Source organism: Bacillus rossius, chromosome 3, assembly GCF_032445375.1.
Source record: "Bacillus rossius redtenbacheri isolate Brsri chromosome 3, Brsri_v3, whole genome shotgun sequence".
In the NCBI taxonomy this organism is placed as follows: Eukaryota; Metazoa; Arthropoda; class Insecta; order Phasmatodea; family Bacillidae; genus Bacillus; species Bacillus rossius.
The window spans coordinates 10,806,535-10,829,376 of record NC_086332.1 but is presented as its reverse complement, the minus strand read 5'-3'; the positions used below and the strand labels follow the sequence as shown (position 1 = coordinate 10,829,376).

At 38.2% G+C, this 22,842-nt stretch overlaps 1 protein-coding gene across 1 annotated transcript in view; it reads right to left on the bottom strand.

Moving 5' to 3' along the window:
• Nucleotides 1-740: 740 nt before the first annotated feature.
• The window catches only part of LOC134530206 (mucin-2), a 466,453-nt gene continuing 444,351 nt past the window's right edge, over nt 741-22,842 (bottom strand). The window contains exons 2-8 of the mRNA XM_063364870.1: nt 18,437-22,118; nt 16,627-16,936; nt 15,768-15,838; nt 13,645-13,886; nt 10,184-10,314; nt 7,806-7,976; nt 741-5,698 (exon numbers count right to left, since the gene is read on the bottom strand). Of these exons, the coding sequence (XP_063220940.1) occupies nt 5,522-5,698; nt 7,806-7,976; nt 10,184-10,314; nt 13,645-13,886; nt 15,768-15,838; nt 16,627-16,936; nt 18,437-22,118 (4,784 nt within the window). The 3' untranslated portion in view covers nt 741-5,521. The remainder of the gene's footprint in view (nt 5,699-7,805; nt 7,977-10,183; nt 10,315-13,644; nt 13,887-15,767; nt 15,839-16,626; nt 16,937-18,436; nt 22,119-22,842) is intronic.

Sequence of the window (22,842 nt, the reverse complement as noted above, 5' to 3'; positions counted from 1 at the left end):
GGGAGTACTTGCGTATCTACGCCGCGTTTGTCCCGGGTTGAGTTTGCGAGGGGTGCATTCCACCAGCGGGAGCCAATACTGGCGGGCCAAGACCGGGCTTAATGGCCTCCGGTCGGTACGACGTCAGTACTTAACTATTTCCCTTAGGTAATCAGAATTTTCGTAACGCTTGAAAATTGTAGTCCCTCAGTAAAGAATTTTCACTTCAAAAAAGTTTTTAAACTTGTTATTTCTTAAAGGTATGAACATATTACGTATTCTGTTGCAATGTATATTTCAGTTTATCAATGTCTCACTTTGATTTTACTGTGCTTTCGGATATGTAAACTGCAAATATTCAATTATTCATGTACATGTTTGTTTCTCCTGCTATTAATAATGTTATGTATGTTTAGTGTAGTTCCAACAACATGGTTACTTGTTTCGATACATGAAAGTTTATTTACACGGTACCAAAATTTGAATGTTTTTATACATGTGTACACAATGCATGCAATATACCTATGTAAAACATTAATAAAAAAATGATAAAAATGAAATCCTTAGTTTTCTACAGCAAAATTTGTCAGAATACAAAACTATAAATTTTGGAATCTCAATTCATTATTCCTTCAAACTGATGAATTTCTTTTTTTTTTTTGTTAATGCAGAGGCGCTTTTGGATTATTATAGGTGTAATTGGTTCATAATGCGAATATTGAATGTCAGTGACCAGGAAGGATATGAAATTAAAGATATAATTTTTAATAGCTTATATTTATTACACAAAACAATTTGAACAAATATATTTTTTTACAAAATACAGTATAATGAATGCAGTTTCAGTGCATTCAAATAATGAATGTAGATTCATTTATTATTAATATCAATTGGTCTAATTTCTGATTTAAACTGCTGGACAAAACTCAAAACAGATGTACAGATATTTACAGTTATATTTACAATTGGAGTCAAAATGTTAGTTTTTTTTTTTTTTTTTAACAAGGTACATAGTGGCAATATCCAAGCAGTGATTCTGTTGGGAAGAATTTGTTCTAGTGTTATTTCCATGATATTAATTTATTTAAAACCACTAATTTTAATGGTTAAAATGTACTACCTACTAACCAAGCAAGGCTGCTTCTATAAATATAAAAATGTTATTGGTTATGACTTATGAGTAACACACCTAATGTCCAAATGAAGGCTCTCTTTTTGAAAAACTTTGAAAATAGAATTTTTACTACATATTTTATTACTACCTTTATCATGTTAACATTTATATTTTTAGACAAATATACAATGTAGGTATTTTTACGAACACATATGCTGCCCAACAGATATAAACAATCTCCAATTCAAATCAAAGAAAGTTTACCCGCTATTTATTAATCACATGCCACCTTGTTTGGTAGGTATCTTAACGGTACCTACTTTGTAATATCTTACAAAGTCTTACAGATACTTTAAAATAGTACCTAGCTACTGAGTACAAGTCACTTCAGAATCATAAGTAATAAATGGACATAATAAATGACATGCCATAACATTAAACACTAATGCAAGTATTGTAAAATGTTTTGCTCATGTTGAAGTGTTAAATGACATTTCATTTTGTCAAAGGAAAACTGTGGGATATGTTATGTTATACCTAGGGATACGGAAATTTCGCGCGTTCATTGAGTCACAAGTTAGAACGCAAACCGTCACACTATCGTAGTGTGGTCATGATTGGAACTCAGTTAATTTGGACACGCCCCTTTACGACCGTGAGCCAACGATGTTCAGCTAGGAGAGAAGTAAGCGATTCAGATAGTGCTATTAACAAAGGAAAAAATTGTTCTCACTAAGAAATAAACCAATGGGAAAGCAAACATGGGTTGAGCACAAAAAATATTACTTTGAATTATACCCTGAGGCCAGAAGAAACCGCGACGAAATTTCCGGGACTATAGTTATAGGGAATAAGTGAAGGAAGATTAAGAGGTTAAGTGTGGCACGACTGACTCAGGTTTTGGTGTACAAGTGCGGCATGGCGACAATCTGTAACATGTATGGAACAACGGAATAAAAAGGTGCACGTGGAACATAACAAAAACACTGAAGAACATGTTACAGTTTACACAATTGCAATCAGTATTAAATAAAAATTCCGATAAAATATAACATCTAATATATTTAATTCTTTATATTGTTCAAGCACCAGTGCAAATTTTAAATGTCAAAAATATTAATAAATATTATATAAACAAGTTTTCTTCATGGCTTAAAAAAAATTTCCATTAAAATGTGTGATATATTAGTTCCATCATATCAAATCTTTTTTATTCTAATTTGCACATTTTGATACTTTGCATATCATTCAGTGCTATTGTTTAGGCTATTTAAATGAATGGCTGTAATCACTGGAAAAAAATCAAATAATGAAATTAAATCCACAGTATATGTAACAAGGAAATTTAGTTTTGAATTTTTTTGTAAGGTTTTAAATGTGAATATTTAGTTTTAAAGTTTTCATTTTAATATAAATCATGCATTCTCATTTACTTTTAATCTAGGTATGCATGTTTTTAGTAATGAATTTTAATAAATGAGATTTTGCTATGTTAATTTCCCATAAACAGTGTAGATTTTAATCATTATTTGTATATAAATATTATTTTTAAAATATAAGTTAATTTAGGTTCAATGAATATAATTTTATAATGAAGTGCTCTACACATGTCGGTACTATATTTAATAGAATTTAAAACCCTTTAAGTTTTTGGACATACTCATTTTTCCTATTCATTAGTTTCAGTAAAAAAAAAAACATTTTAACCATAAGTTTTAGATTTACTTCATTTTGAAAATTATTGAAAATGGGTCCAAGAAATGGTCAGAAAATGGAAATAATATTGATTACAAATTGAATCCCATTTTATACTAAGAGTTACAAAACAGATTCATCTTAAAATTGAGTAAATTAGATATGTACATCTAAACTTAAATATTTCTGCTATGGAAATATTTATTTTTATACTGATTTTAAATGATTGTTTCCACCATTCAACTGCATGTACCGAGAATATATTATATAAACTGATGTGTGTTATTTATGAAAGTGTCAGAGTTTCCTGAAAAGTGATTAGTGGGTATGAAGGTGGAAAATTGAACAAAAAAGAATTATTTTTATTGTTTTTAGGCTGGTGAATATGTACTTGCACTTTAAAACACTTCCAATTTTTTAATTTTGTGTGTATGCCAGTACCTGTAAATTGAATTTAATTATGCACTTAGAGTTAGATGTAAGTGTGGTTGTGGGAAGTGTTATGATGAGGCTACATGGAAAGTATTTTCACAGTTCACAACAGAAAACATAAGGAACTACGCTAATAATATTCAATTTTTACATTTTTTTGCACAGATTAGGTTTGGTAGACTTCCGATGAACTGGCACATTCTGGAGTTTGCAATTACGATACCTTCCGCTATAGCTAAACGCTAAGTTGTAGATCAAATACACCTGTACTATGGCGTTCTACATCAAGTACTGTTTAGCAGGAACATAAAGATAAACCTTTCAACACAAATACAGACCTAAACTAAATTTGCTGTCAATGACTGCTGAGTTCTGCTGAACAAAAAACATGAGCATGCTGATCACTTCCGAATGATCCCAGGCTCGTATAGAGCGCTTTCGACCACTCATGTGTTACCTGGAAAAGCGTTTTCAACCATAGATAAAGTACGCTAAGTTGGCAAAGTCCATACATTCCCCGCTGGTGCCGAACCATAGGTCATGCTGGACCATCGGGCATTCCGGACCGTTGGGTGCCGGATTATCGGAAGTCTATAATAGTACGAACATGAACAGTCATCATTATCTTTAAAATACAAAGCTTGATATCATGATCAGCTTTTTTTTTATTCGAGGCTCCTCTGCCATTCTGGGGAGGGCAAATGGGGGCATATGAGTGGCAGAATGATGGCAGTGGAGGAAATAGGAGTATTAGGAGCAAACCCCCATACTTACGGCAGGATTTAGTGGTCACATTTACACTTCAATTTGAATAGTCACATCTGAAAATAATTCTGGGCTCACAGAGAATATTTAACTTAACCACGTGTATTGAATGTAAGATGGTTGGTTACTTTCAACTGAAAGTGAGTAATTGAAGAGATCACTGACTAATTTGGAAAAATTTAATTTTATGAAAAACACCCTCCTTTGCAGCTGTTTGCTTTCAGATTCTTTTCTTTTGTTGGTGGATACAATAGATTTGATCGATTTTTCTTTTAATTTCTGGGGGGGAGATATCCCCATTCTCCCTTGCATTAACCTATGTCCATGAAAATATTAAATAAATATTGTTTTCCACTATCTTATTGCTAATAAATATTTAATATTATAATGTGGGTAATAAAAATTATATTTTAGGCATGTACCAATAAAAACAACAAATAAAAGTGATTCAGAGAAGAGTACAATGCAGTTAAACAAAGAAGGAATTACTTTTAATATTGTAACCTTCAACCCCACTGCTTCAGAGGCAGTGTTAGTATTACAATATTAATAACTTATTTAAACTAAACTATTTCATACCTTTCCTAGACGTATTCTGATCTATAAACTACACATCTTAAACTACATGTATATGAAGTACATCCGTGTAAAAATTGCTCCGAAAATAGTTTCCAAACATTTAACATCTCAATATAATAGTTAAAAACCACTGAGTAGTGAGAACATGTACAATATTAATATAATACTACAAATTGACATCTGGTTTGTATAGCTTTACGTTTATACATAAACAAATATCAGATGTATGTCTTGATCAACAAACAACACTTAAATTACTGCTTTTCCTCTTCACAATTCTTCATAAACAACCTCACATGCAACCCTCTCATCAGAATTGAACAACTCACACCTGTTTTACTAATTGCATTAAGAAAAATGTCTGCTGCCAGGTATTCATTTGCCCAATCTCAGTTAAGTCTCTTCAATATCACTGTTTATGATGTGATGGAATCAGTTTTCCTGATTCTACTCATAGTATAAATATCTGCATTCTTGTAGGAACATCAGGACTTATCTGCATTTTATGAACATCAGCATTATTCCACAAAATTTCTTATGTAGAGTGTACAAAACTGTTACATTTTCCAAGTATGTAATTTCACAGTGCAGTACATATTGGAAAAAAATTGGCCAGGTGACTAGAGATAAATAGTTATTAATAACTTGGCATTCTTATTCAAAGATAATTATGTTATTGAAAATTATATTTATCTTAATTATCTTCTATTTTAAAAAGCAGTACTAATTTTATTTTCAAAAAGCCATAAATAAAATTATTACAAGTTATTTTTGCTTATGATATTGCCTACGTTAAAAATAATGGTTTTGGACAACGTTGTCTTGTGCGCGTTTCAAACATTGTTGTGTGTATTACAAGTGGTTGGTTAGTTTGTCCTGATATTCTGTATCACGTGGAATTATTGTAGCCTGTTCAGACCGCTGCACCGCTTCCAGCGTACTCTTCTATTCAAACATTCAGAAATTCGTGTCGTAGTCGGATCTGCGGCGGGCGTATCCACTGGTGCTGCTGCCGCCTCCCCCTCCGGCGTTCGAGTTGCCGTAGTAGGCGTTGTAGTAGTAACCGTTCCACTCCGAGCGCCAGCTGTCGTACAGGTTGGACATGCTGTTCTCCTGCAGCGATGCTGACGACCTCTGGAAGGATACGTCACGTGCATCACAAAGTTATTTCAAGGAAGTCCTAATGGCCCGTCTACAATAGCAATGTCCTAAACCGTGTCCGAAGGACACTCGTCGCTGATTGGTCCACGTGACCCTCTGACGCCATGGGTCAAGTGGGCGAAGGTCCGAACCTACCTGGTCCGAAGACATTCGTCAATTTGAACTTTTTGTCCCAACCTGAGTACTTTGGACACAGAAAAAGAACAGAACACTCACGATATTTGAATTTCCGGTTCCCGTTTGAAAACGTGGTGTTTGTTTTTGTTATTGAAAAAAAAATGGAAGGTGTTGTTAGTCACTTATAACTTACATAACTTTCACAAGTTCAATCTTAAACTACAAAGCATCAAAACAATAAACAAAAACATTTGGTTTGGCACATTTACTGCGCTCTGGTGACAACTTTAGAAATCAATACTTTCGGACATCGGACATCGCAATTGTGGACAGGGCAGTTTTCGGTGAGACAATGTGACGTCACTCACATTTGGATAAGGACACGGACCACGCACAGGTTCGGACTATTGTAGACGGGCTCTTAGATGTACATCAAGTTCTGTCCCTGCACGAACACGCCCTAATATTCACCTCCGGCCAACCTCGGGTTTATTTATATATATATTTATATTTCTCTGTTTATTTTAATGTAGCTATACTAACCTTAACTACCCGTAACCTAACCGACCACTTTTAATATTTGAATTCATTTTTCCTGCGCAAAAATAAAACAAATCCCGAGGTTGGCCGAAAGTGAATATTCGGGCAGGGACAGAGCTTGATGTACATCTTAGGTTTCCCGTTATTTCAAAGGTGCTGCAAAGGAACTGCTATGTAAGCGAACTGCTTAAAACATGTTCGTCTCGATTTTCTTACACACTCCCTTTTAGCAAAGGATTACTTTGCTATGATTTATTTAATTCAGCATACAAGCTCCATAAGAATGCAAATATATTTACATTAAAAATGATAACACTATACAATACATGAATCAACCTTTCAGGATACGGTAGAAAGTAATTAAACCAGTTGAACACAATGCATAGCTTATAACTAAAAAGTGTCAGTAAATGAAACCCAAATAATTTAAAAAATTCTTCTTCCAAAGATTTTGTTATTCTGAAAATGAGGAATAGCTATGAAGGAAAATTAGATCAAATACTACTTTATAAACAGTAAATTGCCACTTTTTTAGTTTTTATTTGCGATCAGAATTTCTGTAACGTTCGAAAATTGTAGTCCCCATCAGCAAAATAGTTTCACTTCAAAAATTGCCATTTTAAGGTTATTTTAATGCATTTCTGATTCGTTGAAAAGTTTTAAAAATCTTTGTACACCATACAGTAGCACTGAAAATTTCCACAAAAATAAATAATTAAACAGACTGCACCCTGAAGATGGATATTTTTAGTTAAAAGATTTTTTGACGTGACAACGTCTAATAAATCGATGAACGCCGGCTGCACACACAAAAAAGTGTCCCGTTACGCACATGGTTCCGTTACGCTGTGTCCCGTTACGCTCATTGTTCCGTTACGCTCATTGTTCCGTTACGCTCATTGTTCCGTTACGCTGTGTTCCGTTACGCTGTCGGCGAGTGCAGTAATAATAGGTTATGTTCCAACTGACTAAAAAATTATGGTGATTCATATAATTGATGATAGATATTTGATTACAGTTCATTTATATGAAAACTTGTTTTTAATTATATTTAAACTTTATAGCTAAACGCCAGTTTTTTAAAATTAATTAGAAGTCAACTACACGTGAACTGTTTCGTCGACTGTTTATAAAGTGAAGTGAAAAGTTAATGTGGTTTTCATTGCTTATTACAACAACAATTTCGGCAATAAAGGTTAATTATTCTTGCATTTAAAAAATCTGATTACTAATATAATTTCAAGTATTTATTCTTTTGTTATTAAAATAAAAATGATTCAATTTTATTCATAAAAGTATGCAACCATTTCACCAATGTTTTATTATGACGTTGTAACGTTGAACTGTCGCCCGTAAACCGACATTACGGACAACCAATTTTTTTTTTTTTAAAGGTCGGGCCCACCACCGAGGGTTGGCTCACCTTCTTGGGCAGCTTGTCGTACGTCTTGTCGTTCCACACGTCCTCCATGTTGTACAGGTCCTCGGCGCCGTAGTTCTCCACGCCGCCCATGTGGTTCTTGTTGAGCTCGTTGAGCATCTCCTCCGTCAGCGGGCTGGGCTGCTTCTTGTTGTGCTTGCTGCGGTTCACCAACTGCCGAGCACACACACACACACGCATGATTAGAGACACGGAAACTTCGCGCATTCATTTAGTCGCAAGTTAGAATGCGAACCTTCACACTCTCGCACTGCGTTCATGATTGGACTTCAGTTATCTGGACACGCCCCTCCGAGACCGTGAGCCAACGACGTCCAGCTTAGGAGAGAAGTAGGCGAATCGGGTAGTGCCAAATTAACAAGGATAAACATGCCCTCGCTAAGAAATCAACCGATGGGAAAGCGAACATGGGTTGAGCACACCTACTACCTTACATTCTACTCGGAAGCCAGACGAATCTGCGAAATTTCCGGGTCTCTACGTTTGATCATGTCCAGGCCACGGGGTAGCACATAGCCGGATCATAGGTGAGCGGGTTCAAGCTAGGAAGGGACAGGGGATCAAGATTTTGACGTAGTTGAAGTTGCTAAAGTTGGTTCTTAAAATATATAAAACCATATTTTTGAAGAAGGCATTTATTTAGTTAATTTTATACTGACTACAACATATTATTTTGAAAGAAGAATCAAGAAACAAAACATAACTATTATTTTAATAAAAAACAAAAGCATAGAGGTTACATTAATAAGAAAGGAGTTTCATTACAACATAATGTCTGCTTTAACAGAAGTCACTGTTTTTACCTCACCATCACCTATTTCCATGCCATAAAACATTGTGCAAATGGTGCTTAAAGACGACTGATGACGGTCAGTCATGTATGAATTAGAATTTCCGTCTTAAAAAAAATATTTTAAAACCGTTTCCACAATGCAAACAAACACTACACATCACCCAATTTTTTTTTTTTGTGTTGCCGCCAATCATGAACTCGACCATCAGCTGGACAAAAAGCAGCTTCACTCAGTAGTAAATTAGTAATGCGTGCATGGCCACTGACTGATTGAGTGGATGTTATGACCGCCATACCAGAACTGAAGATTTTCTGTGACTTCAAGTTCGCTGGCTTGACGTGGGATTCAATACCGGAGATTTGAAACTGAAAATCTGCTAGAGTTTCACCTCATGGAAGGGACCCGACTACTACACTGTATTATTTCTTTTTGTAAATATAACAGAAATATTCATGTAAAATTACTAATATTTGTAAATTTGTACACTCACGCGAAAAGAACTATATCACTACAAAATAGTGTTCGCAGTAATCCTGGGTTCGGATTCTTACCCGGGCATTTATGCTTAGTATACCTACAAATAGTTAAAGTTATTTTTAATCATTTCCCTGAATAGCTTTCCAGTATTAGATAACTGCGTACATTAAAGAGCATAATAAAAGAAAATAAAGTCCAATCATTGAATATTCGATTATCTTTTCCATGGTTTAAAACAATTATGCTTGAATGAAACATCAATAAATTATAAAATTATGCGCCAATTTTCGTAAGTATTTCAGTATTAACCATGAATGAAACGGAAGTCGCGTGAACAGAAATGTGCGGCTACAGAGCTGCCACCTGTGGCGGATGGCGAGAATGAAAGTTCACAAAGACAAAGATAAACTTTATATTATTGACAGTTTAATGAATTTTAACAAGTTGAACAGTAGTCAAATAAAATTCTTTGTCGAAATATAACGTCCCAAGCTGGCATTCAGTATTTATTCAAGTATTTTTTTCACTAATGTCGGAGCCATTTCATTATATAGTTTTAACATTTCGGTCTGCTAATCAAATCATTCAATATACAACGTAGCTGCTCTAGTAGTAGCGAATCGTAGCGGCGGGTGTGGAAACTATGTGTGGTTTGCGTCCAGAAGTGTAGCGGTAAACACAATTTGCATATATATGTATTATGCTCAGCATTATTTTAAAGAATTTCACATTAAATTTTTTGTCTGAGTTTTGTATTATTAGTGTATTTGCTCGTTACCCAAGTAAGATGTTACACATCTCTGGTGAGTGATAAAGATTCGCTCTTCTTTCGTACGTAATTATGTAAAAAATCATTAATATGTTATCACTATAATTATATTCTAACTTATGAAACACAAATATAGTTATTTAGCAAAAAAACTGCGAAGTTTTCTAGTCATGGAAAGGACAACTTCCATATGCACTAACTGACTGCTTTTATTTAGAATATGTTGGTCTTAGTTATTGTATTGTTTCAGATGTCTTCATATCCATCAATGTAATTGTAATGCACAGTAAATTTTATTTTTGAAATTAAAATTTACTTACGACAGTAACACCAAATATCAGGACGAACAGTAGCGATGCCAGTCCAATGACGATACCAGCAATGGCCCACTGAGGTAGGAAAACGTCCTCATCAGCATAGCCAACAGTGGGTATTGTCTGTTTTGGAATAACTAAAACATAAAGCATGAAACATTTTTTTGTAAAAAAAAACATTCGATGTTGTTGGCACAAATTATTTAAAAAAGCATTATATTAAAAAGGAAGAAATTGTACACTAGTATGTATTTTTTGGTCCTAAAGCTAGGAGAATAAGACAAACTTAAGGTAAATTGTTTATAAATATCTATATATTAAGTATATGATTGTCTCAGAAATAATTTTAACATTAATCCTATGTATTTAAGGAAATGATTGTCCCAGTTATCATTCTTACATAGACCCTGACCTCAGAATATGTACAATGTGTTTATACGCAGGTACCTATACATGTTTTTCTTCTACATTTTACTCATTAAAATGTAATTGCGTTCAGTAACATGATAACTGTAAACATTTGTATTTCCAATTTTTATATCACTTCTCTAAGTATAAAAAAACTTTATAATTTTTAGAATCTCCCACTATGACTAAATTGACTATCTATCAGAGCTTTAACATGATCAGCATTTATTTGTAGCAATATATTACTGTGTATAAACAAAAACTTGACACTGTTGTATCACAGAGGTGCTGCAGGTGGCATGCAACTGCATGTCAGGAATACCTCGTGAATGAACAACAAAACACAAACACTTGGTGAACAAACCAAAACCATATGATGTCAAATTTTAAATGCATAGATAGCACAAAGAATTCCGTGAAAGGAATTAAGGAGGGTTTACGATTGAAAATTAAGAATTAAGACTTATTCGTGTACTAACCATATGACTCTATGTAAACTAGTGGAATGGTTTATGATTGTCGTGTGTGAATTTTGACTGGTCGTGTGCGAACCATATGATGACTTAAGACTCAACAGAAATGGTTATATTTTATATTTTTCGTTACGACTTAAGGTAAGCGACCAATCACAACAAACCGGAACCTTTCAGCCGGAAGTTTATGTCTTGGTATTGGACCGAGCAAGGCAGTATTTTTGGTTATAATTCGTATATTTGTAATAACGAATTAATTTAGACATGAGTGAACATTCTTATGCAACAGAATTTGACATTTCAGTAGAAGATGATGTAATTATAGAAGAAAAATCGGGCGATGATTTGTGCTGTGATTGGTTGGAATTAACGACTTCTATGTCAATCATAAACTGGAAAATGTAGTTTTGACTTAATCGTGTGCTCCATGTTAAGTTATAATTCTTAAGGAAATCAATCGTAAACCCAACTTTAAGACAGGAATTTATTTTTGTGTAAGCTGTTTCGGATTACAGCCGCCAGGGGTTTGTTTCACTAATTTCCACTGCACTGAACGAGATTGTTGTGTAAAAGTTAAACAAAATAATTTTACAGAATTTATGTTGCTTTATTTTTTGACGTGAATTCGATGAACGTCTTACTTGACGGTCGAGCGGCGCCAGAAAAATTGCGACGCCAAACTACAACAAACTCGGCCCATCGTTCACAACCACTGGCTCAACTGACTCCATGTCAACTTCATGATCACCAGAGAGCATATCCACGTCCATCACCAAACTATTTCCTGCATTCCCCGTCGCTTCTCGCGAGGCAGACGGCCGAGGCTCGCTCGAGCGCAAATTTCGCACCTCGTTTGGTAGAGGCAGGAAATATTCGCGGATTCATTTCACGATATGCTAGAATCCAAACAACTGTACATTTATATTGCTTCTGTGATTGGCTCACAGTTTATCTGAAGGACCTTTAGCCAATGGAAAACCTTAAACCAAAAAAGTATCGAATGGCAAGCGTCCCAGTTGACAAGTGTCTCGATTCAATAGCCAATGAGCAAGTGGCATTTGCCTGAGTATGTAGAGGGTTGTGGAGTCTATCCTAGGGGTCATAGAAAGCGCGAATTTTTCCAGTCTCTATCGTTTGGGTGCTCGTTTTGCCCCACTGACCCATTTCTCTCGGCTACTTTTTGCCTCATTCGATACCTACGACGCTTCTCTACATTTCGTATTTCTTCTGTTCGGACGAATTTGCTTGTTTTATTTATTTTCTCCAACATAAACTGTTTTCGCTTAGGCATTTTGCGATTAATGGCTTCAAAACCGAAGTTAGTAGCTTTATAGTTATTCCACTCAAATAGCACCACTAAGTGCTCACTTACGAGCAACTTAAAGTTTAATTACTTTCGGAGTCACAGCTCTCACTGACTACAGTTCGACGCTCCCCACCAGCGCTCATTACGTCATCACTAGAGACCTGCAAAATTCGCGGATTCATTTCGTGATATGCTACAATTCAAATAATTATACCTTAGCGCTGCTTTTACCACTGGTTCACTGTTAATCTGGAGGACTGAGGGCCAATTAGAGACCCTCACTCAAAGAAGTGTCGAATCACATACACTCAGTCGAGACGACTCACAAGTCAACAGCCAATGAACAGGTGGCATTTGCGCCCGAGTGTGTAGAGTGTAGTAGAGTCTATCCTGGAGGTCACTGAATCCGCGAATTTTGCAGGTCTCTAGTCATCACTGCAAATGTTAACCGGGCCAGTCACACGTAATGACCACGAGCGAAGGCTGCTCTACTAGGATATATTTACTCCAACTCTGTAGCTTTCATAGTTTACGATATTTTAAGCGGTGTTGAATCCTTAGCCGAAGTGACACCCAACCAGAGATTTAAGACATTCAGATTCCTGTCGGAAATTCCATGTCAAGTGCTACTGCACAGACGACGTTCGGGCGATACAGACGGAACTGAACGGTGATGTTAAACAGACAGCACAAATGAGTAGGGACCGGTAAAATTCGCGGATTCTATGACCTGTAGGATGAACTCCATAGTTCTACGTACACTCGGTCCAATGTCACCCACTCATTGGCTGCTGTGTTTTGAGACGTTACAACGTAGCAGCCTGTGATTCGACAAAGCTATGGTTGGGTGTTTCTCATCGGCCCAGAGTCATCCAGAGGCAGCACTGAGGTATAACTATTTGTATTTTAGCCAGTCGCTAAATTAATTCGCGAATTTTTCCGGTCTCTATAAATGAGTAGAGACCGGAAAAAAATTCGCGGATTAATTTCACGATATGGTAGAATCCAAACAACTGTACCTTTATATTGCTTCTCTGATTGGCTCACAGTTTATCTGAAGGACTTTGAGCCAATGAAAAACCTTCAACAAAAAAAAAAAAAAGTATCGAGTCGCAAGCGTCCCACTCAACAGGTGTCACGAGTCAGCAGCCAACGAGAAAGTGGCAATTTTCCGGAGTGTGTAGGGGGTTTTCGGAGTCCATCCTAGAAGTCATCCAAAGCGCGTATTTTTCCAGTCTCTAGGAACGAGTAAACTGCGACGCCTGACGGGGCGCACGCACCTATGAAGTCGGTGTAGTCGGGGTCGACGTAGAAGGCCCCCAGCTTGAGCGCGTCGCCCGGGGGCGGAGCCCCGGCGTCTTCTGGCTGCTGCTGCTCGTCCCGGGAGCCGCCCCCCTGGCGCGCGGAGCCCGCGACGGGGCTGGACAGGCCCTCGTGGAACAGCCTCTTCAGCTCGAGCGTGTCCACCTGGCGCCCCAGCTCGTTCAGCTCCACGAAGTAGTCGACCAGCACGCTGCCCTTGCTGCGGGCACGGACATCCAGGTCACCTCGCGCCCGGGCTCCAACATCACATTCCGTGGAACAATGTCGCAGGTTCAATGGTGTATCATAACAGTTTAATTTAGACTGTTTACAACAAATCACACATAAAATTGAAGGTAAATCAACCTCGATTTTCTTAGAAATGTTCAATATGTGCACCTTCAGTTATACATAGAGACCTGAAAAATTCGCGAATTCATTTCGCGACAGGCTAAAATACAAATAGTGATACCTCAGTGCTGCCTCTGCTATTGGCTCACAACTCGCCTGGATGTCTCTGGGCCAATGATAAATACCCAACCAAAGCTGTATCGAATCACAGGCTGCTACGTTGCAACGTCTCAAAACCCAGCAGCCAATGAGTGGGTGGCATTTGACCGAGTGTACGTAGAACTATGGAGTTCATCCTACAGGTCATTGAACCCGCGAATTTTTCCGGTCTCTAGCTATACGTAGAGACCTGCAAAATTCGCGGGTTCAATGAACCTCCAGGATAAACTCTACTACACTCTACCACACTCTGGCAAATGCCAACTGTTCATTGGCTGCTGACTTGTGAGTCGTCTCGACTGAGTGTATGTGATTCGACACTTCTTTGAGCGAGGGTCTCTAATTGGCCCTCAGTCCTCCAGATTAACAGTGGACCAGTGGCAGAAGCAGCGCTAAGGTATAATTATTTGAATTGTAGCATACCACGAAATGAATCCGCAAATTTTGCAGGTCTCTAGCTTATACGGCACACATACAACCTAAAGTCCAATTCTTCCCTCACTTTGGTTAACACGTTCGGAGTAATGGAAGCATAAGCCTCTTCAATGCCGTGTCTCATCTCTGGCCAATCTTTAGGTAGCGGCGGAACATAGACACGATATTTTGTAAAGCTCCAAATGAAAAAAAAAAATCGCATGGCGTTATGTTAGGTGAATGTGAAGGCCAGTGAAAAAGAGCTCTGTCGTCTCGGCCATTACGGAAATCCAACGGTCAGCGACTTCGACAGTTAAACTTTAAACGAAACGCATGTTGAACTGAAATTACAGATTAACTCTTAGAAAATTTCAGAACACAAAACGCTTTACGCTCAGGAGTTGCCATTTTGCGTAGGTGGCGCTGCAAGCGAGAATACAACAAAGCAGTATTCGCGCATGCGTTTATCTAAAACTATTTGTTAGTCTTTAATTGTGATCTTGAACTAAAACACTACAACGATTACAGTTAATACTATTAACATTTATTACTGGGACATTATTTTATGGATATACTATACAGCAGGGTGTCCACCTTGCAAAAATATTTCTGGCAATTGGAACTACATCCGAAAAAAAACTACCAGATTGTAATTTTCTATTATTTTACAGTATTTAGACAATTTACAAACATTATATGCTCTTTCAAATGAATTTTATATGTAATACTTCTGAACTAATAACAAATATTAAAAGAAAAATCTCTACTTTGGTGTTGCAAGCCTTCTCTTGCAGTCTCGAAAACAACCAATGTCAGAATTGTAGAATTGTTGTGTTGTAAAGCATTTTTAAACTAAAAAGAAGTATTAGGTTTGTGGGTAAACGTACTAAAATACTAAAAACAACTACAAAAAAGACTAGATCTAGTATGAAAGCACTAGCAGTGGAGACACCAAACGAGGAAAATATGTGAAATGTTCATGTGATAGCGATTCACTGTTTCTGTCTTGGTGGAAATGCTTGAGAAAATGTACAAGTGATCTAGGTGGTATACATTTAATAAAAGAGAAGTGAACTGTAACGAGTTGTAACGTTTTACTTCATGTGATTGTTAAGAACTTGTACCATTGCAAGATATAGCGGTATTACACTTTGAAGTTAGTTATCTGATGATGTACCTGAACGAGTCTATCCTTATCTTCTTGTACCAGCGGCTCAACAGCTCATTTTTCCTGTAAACGTCTTCAAGCTGAAAAAAAAACATACTCGTAAAATGTGTGATAGTGATGAAGATAATCTGATTTTATCTTGGGTAAAGACATACATGTTAATTGCCCTTATCGAGGAACAACTAGCTTAGGATTATGCACTTCAAATATTTTATGCGTTTCACTCCTGAATTTATATAGTTAAACCCGCATATTCAACATCACATTTTTTGGTCTTTGCCAAGCATTGTTGCTATTCATAATTGGACAGCAATTAGCAATAGTGATCCATGTACCAAAGTTGTGAAGTGAGATAGTTGATATTTTATCACGAAATCTGTGTGGACTCGATCTTTTCCAAAACTTAATTTCCTACCCGTTATGGGGGAAGGGGAGAAAGTAGCTATTACAGTTATTTTATAAAGCAAGTACGTTTTTTATTAACATCTCCAGGGGCCGGGAAAAACTTTCCATGAGGCTGGGGAAGTTCTCACCACAGAGTACATGGAAGACCACACCACTGAGTACATGGAAGGTCTCACCACTGAGTACATGAAAGGACTCACCACTGAGTACATGGAAGAGCTCATCACTGAGTACTTGGAAGATCTCGTTACTCAGTATGTGGAAGACCTCACCACGGAGTACTTGGAAGATCTTGCCACTGAGTACATTGAAGACCTCACCACTGAGTACTTGGAAGATCTTGCCACTGAGTACATTGAAGACCTCACCACTGAGTTCATGGAAGACCTCACCACTGAGTTCATGGAAGACCTCACCACCCAGTAGATGGAAGACGTTGCCACAACGCCGGGGAAGGCCTCACCTGCGCCTGCACCTCGTTGGCCAGCTCCTGCCACTCCTGCGTGTTGTGGTCCAGCAGCTCGGGCACCCACCGCGCGCCGCCCACCAGCTTCACGGTGGCCGCCAGGTCGCACTCGCCGGCGCACACGCCCGGGGTGGTGGGCCTCGGGGTGGTGGTCGTGGTGGTGGTCGTGGTGGTGGTGGTAGTGGTCGTGGTTGTGGTGGAGCTGCTGCTGCTGCTCGTCGAGGCCGTCTTGGCCATCTCCAGCAGCTTCTCGATGGAGATGGGTGTCGTGGAGACGGTCGGCCAGCCCGTGAACTGCGTCGTGGCTCTGTCACACGGGCACTCGCATGTCTCAGAATATAACCAAGCAAATTTAAATTACAACTAAGGGTTACTTAAGCGGTTTGTAACCTAGAGAAACACTCACAAAGATGTTGCTGTCAACAGTACAATTTGTACTGCCAAATATTTTATGTCTTAATAATCCATAAGAAATACTTATGCTTAGCTCTTCCTGATTTCAGGACAGAGACACCATTCTCTTTGTCTTGGTTATTACAAAAGTCGGGAAGCTTTCTTTTCACAGACGAGAGAGCCAAAACCCGAAGTCCCCCGAAGTTCATGCTTTTTTCCGTATATTTTATGTAGCTATCCTAAACCAAATCAACTGTCCACAATGTTTTAAAGTATTTATAATGTAGCTAACCTAACCTAATTGACCATTAGTATCCTTTTATCAACACCGCCATATTTATTTACAATGAACAAAAAAAAACTATCGGGCGTTTGGCTCTCTCATCTGTGAAAAGAAGGATTCCCCAAAACGTCTGATTTCAGGTATTGGAACTACCACCTTTTTCCAAAAACAAATCCCACAATATTGTCTATAAACATCTCACTCTGGACTTGTTCTAACTAGGGCAGCGGCGGCCAGCTTTTTAAAATTAAAGGTTGGGTGGTCTTATCAATCGCTTCCCATTATGGCGATCCGGATTAGATTCCCGGAGAGGTGAAGTCAGGATTTTTCTCAATTGGGAAAAGTAGCTACCCTCAATGCTTCATTCCTGTCTCATCAGCCCTCACCATCTCTAACGACACATTAAACATTAATTCATTTATTCACTTAAAATCTAGCAGCCCAATTTGTATTTTATGATGATCTTTTTACTATTAAAAATGCTCCTGTCTCCAAATTTATATAATTTTGGTTTCGGATAGGTTATAACATAATGTTATATGTTGGATTTATGTGGACCAAGACAATGAGTCCATTCTCGTGGACTGAGTTATCTACCTTTGCACTACACTTTTTTGTAGTAAAAATCGCAAAGATAGCAAAACTGCCAATGTTATGTTGGCAAGATATTGCTATCTTATTGAATTTCAATTTTTTTTATTGGGCAAGTAGCAGAAGAGTTGCGGGTCACTATAGACAAACCTGGTGGGTCAAAACTTGGCTGCCGACATTGGACTATGGGTCTAGGAGGGATGGCTCATGTAAAGGTACAAGTGTATTGGATATGCATAGCCATGACTTACCCAGGGTTCTGAACCAGAACCAGACAGTATTCAATAATCATGGGCTATAATTTCATAATTATAGCAACTGGAAGGTAGCATTTAAGGAACCCCTTTGGCATTACACATAAGTTTATGGAATTCTAGGCCAATATATCTGGCTGCATCCATACATGCATATCTTTATGACTTCTAATTGTTATTTTAAAAATTGAACAAGCTTATACACACACTATGCGTATAATGAAAGTGTGACGGAAAATTTAATTTAATGTGAGTACCATAACACAAACCAAACAACTATAAATACCTTGTTGGCCATGTTTTCAATTTTGTGACTGGTGATCCAGGATCTGCCATAGGCTGCACAGTAGTGGTGCGTGGAGTAGTCTTGCGATTCACCCCAGGTCTGCTCGGAAATACAACCTTCAAACCACCTCCACCGCTGGGTGGTGAAGAAGTGGTAGTTGTGGAGCTAGAGCTGTTTTCACTTGGTTTGAATCCTGGAGGAAGCAATGCAGATACATCTTTAAATTGGACCTTGTTTGCCAAAGAATCGAGGAGGGAAGTTGTGGTTTTTTCTGTGACTGCTGTTGAAGGCTTGAATCCAGGTGGGAGAAATGCTGACACATCAACTGGCTTTGCTTTCTTTAGTAAACTATCTTCTAAAGTGCGTGGCTTAGCTGTTGTGCTTGATGTACTTTCTTTTGGAGGCTTGTATCCTGGTGGTAAAAATTTACTAAGGTCATCTACCTTGACATTCTTGAACAGATCATCCACACGTTTTGGTTTTTCTGTTGTTGTAACATCTTCTTTTGGGGGCTTGTAACCTGGAGGCAGTAGAGATGAAGGTGTATCAAATTTAATTTTACTCAAAACTGATTGTAAACCCTTAGGAATTTGAGAAGAGTTTGTCTCGTTTTCTTCTTGAGCCTTGTATCCGGGACTGATAGGGTCTTGGACTTGAATTTTGTTTTTGTTGCTGGTGGTTGCTGTTGACCTAGCACCTGATAGTCTGCTAGTGGAATTACGCAATTTAAATCCGGTAATGGGTAGCGCTGGCTTGCGAGGTTCATCGCCTTGCATTTCTTCATTTAGTTTTGGAGCTTTTGTGGTGGTTGTAGTTCTGCGACTTGGTGCCCTGGGTTTGAAACCTGATGGCAGAAGTCCAGTTAAGTCATCCATCTGAATGGTATCAAAAGAAATAGAAGGTTTCTTTGGCTTTGCTGTTGTTCGACTTGAATGAGGTTCAAACTTACGAATAAACACAGGTGTCTTGTAAGTTGTTGTCGTGGACGGGGTAGTGGAGGTAGTGGTGCTTGTAATATTTTTAGTGTGGCTTACTGGCATTATATCAGCTGGTTTATCTGAAGACATTTCTGTCAGTACCTCAAGTTGAAGTTTGTTTACTCCATTTCTAAAACCACCCGTTAGAATTCCACTTGAAAGTTCTGACTGCACACGATCAAGCTTGTCAATAATACTTTCTGTAGAGGCAGAAGAATTTGCACTCAATTTTAAGATGTTTTCCATACTTGGGATTTTGGTCGATGAAGTCACAGTTTTCACAGTTGTATCTGTTTCATTTTTCTGGAGTGATTTTAGTGTTTCTTCCAAAGCATGGATGTTGTGCATGTCATCATTCATATTTTCTTTTAACCAGTCTTGTTTCAAATCTTCACCCAAAGGCTTACCTGATAGAGGGACTTTCACTTCTTCTTGTTTTACGGCTCCAGAAGGTAAAAATCTAGCTCCAGAAACACTTCGACTGGTTTGTACTGATGCCACTATGACCCAGCTTTCTGTAGGATTGGTAGTAGTATTTTCGGATGAATTTATGGAAGTAAATGGTGTTACCATCTGATCATAGTCAATACTGGAACTTTTAGATGACATGGACATTGGAATGGCACTGTTTACCACACTCTTAGTTGTTACAACAGAAACTATGGCCTCTTCAATTGGCTGTTCTTCAACAGCTTTTTTAATTAGAAATTTTTCAGTATTGTTAGTTGGTATCGCCTCTGTTGAAGGAACTTCCCTAAAGCTTGTTTTTGTGTTTAATTTTGTTGTGGTGCTTGTGGAAAATGTTACTGATTCCTCAATTTCAATGGGTATATCTGTTGTATCAATTAAAACACTGTCCACGAATCCTTTGAAGTTATCTTCTTCGACAAGAGTATGATTGGGACTCATTGTGAGTATATCGAATATTCTTGTGCTATTTTCCTCATTAATTTCTTCTTTTGGAATTGTTATTGTTGTCTGTTGTGAATTTATTGGGATTTCAGTATTATTCTGCAAGTTAAAATCGGTATGTATTAAGTCCTCAACAGCAAGGCTAGGGGTGTTAATATCTTGCTCATCATCGTATAAAGATGATGTGACATCCTTTCCATCAAAGTTGTTCTTAGAGAATTCTTCTGTGTCTCTATGAAAGTAATCATGATTTTCTAGTATTAACGGCTCATCTTGGACGTTTGTAGTACTATCATCGCCAAAGTTTGAGAAATATGTTGTAGTTTCACCAGTTAAACTTGTATCCGTCTCTGAAGGTACGTTTTTAATCACAGTTTCGTTAACTATCTCAGTTTTATTTGCGGTATCTAATGGCAAACTGGAACTTTGGTTGATTTGTGAAATTTTGGAAGTGTCGGTTTTAGTTGGGTGTTGTTTGTGTTCATTTGGCATCTCTGTTAAGCTGTGATTTCTAAGATCTTTTTCATTTGCTATGTCCTCAGAATAATCATAGTCCTCATAAATTTCAGCTTCTGTTGTTGATGTCGTAGATGCACGTTTTGGCTGAAATGGAACTTTTGAAGGGCGTAAATTAAATTGCCGCACTTTAGTGGGTGATTTAGTTGTTGGTATAAACCTATTTTTCGCCCTGTAAGTAGTGGGTTTGCTTGATGGAGTGGTTGACTGCCTATACCTACCATTGTTTCTTGCTTTGGAGCTAGTTTTTGGAGTGGGAGTTAGAATATCATAAGCATCGTAATCTCGGCCAGAGCTTGGAGTCTTTGGGCTTGTGCTGGTGTTTTCTGATTCAGGATACTTAGAATTCTTTGGTGAAAGAAAGTTCCCTCTGGACCCTGGCTGAGGCCTTGTTCCTGGCTTCTTCCTGAGTGCAGCATCAGCTTTCCTCTCATCGTTTCTTGACCTAGAAGTAGTCGGTGCTTGGCTTGTACTAGGTCTGGCACTAGATGAATCATCTATTTCCAGATTTTGATCAACAAATGTATTCAGTTCCACATCTTCTGACACAAATTTTCCAGATCTGTTTGCTTGTTGAGGCAACAATGATGGCGAGAAAGCATTCTGCGTTTTGTGCGGCCTTTGAGGCGCAGAAGAAAATTGGTCAACCAGTCCGCTGGGACTATCAATATCCGAAAAACCTTGGATCAGCCTTAAATTATTTGCATTCCTCTGGCGCTGTGGGAAACCCGAAAACCCAGGAGAATTCAAAGTTATCTGATCCAGAAATGTTTGGGGGTGTTTCAGGCTACCCTGAGCAGCAGAAGCCGGGGACGGGTTCGAGTACTCCGTCGGAATCCCGATGTTCGTGTACTCCTGGGGGAAGGTGCGTGTTTGTGGTTGTCGCACGCTCGGCCTCAGCTCCGGAGAGTTGGGTTGCTGCTGGTGCTGTGTTGGGAAGAAGGACGCGGTGTCCGGCTGGGGAGGGAAGTCTTCGGGCTGGAAGGAGTTGTAGTGCGAAGCGGGCACGGACGCCGGGGGAAGCTGGAAGGGCGAGGGCTGGAGCGACGGCGCCAGGGCTTGCTGTTGTTGCTGCTGCTGCTGCAGGTTGTACTGGGGCAGGCGCTGCGACGGCCTGAAGGTGGACGGTGGCGGAGGAGTCTGCGACTGGAAGGCAGAGAAGGGGCTCGAGCTCTGGATCTGCCGGAAGAAGTCGTCGTACTGCTGTTGCCTCAGCGGCGGCTGGAAGCCGGGCACGAACGTTGGCTGCTGCGAGTTGGTGAAGTAGAACTGCGGACCTGCAAAAAGAGAATACGAGGTCCTCGTTAGTCTCACATCACATTTATACGCTAATTGGGTCGTAATATCCATACATTATTGTACTCTGTTTTGAAATGAAAACATACTGAGTGTCTCTCCAACAAACTGGAAAATGATTTTTGAATACTCTGCTCATAGGCTAACTTGGAGGATTCAGATGGATGCTGTTAATTTTCGCAGGCCTCAGCTGTAGAAAAATGACTAATATTTATTTTATAAATTCTTCACAAAAGCAACATTTTATAAAGTGTTTTATCCCTAAAGGAACTGCAAAGAGGTTGCGAAAAACACCTGACCAATACACCTTCATCAATTATATGTGTAGTGAGGATATATAATGAATGATACAAGATTTTGTAATATATATTTTGATAAAAAGAAAACTGGCTGTTGTACTGATGCTACGCTCGTAACATTTATCTGGGGCACATATATACTTGAACCCCTTACAGAACTTAATCCTGCGTGCGCGACTGTGTTTCTTTTAATAGTGTAAGTACTCTTAAAAGTAAAATAACTCACAAAAGTACAAATAAGTGAAATAATATAAACTTTCAACGCGGCCAACCACGTGCGGAACCAAGATTTAGGCCAGGTTTTTAAACTACGCAAGAAACAAAAGACATATAAAGATACATAACAAAGATTTCACATAACCATTTATAAATAACACATGACGCAAAAAACTCAACGCAATAATAG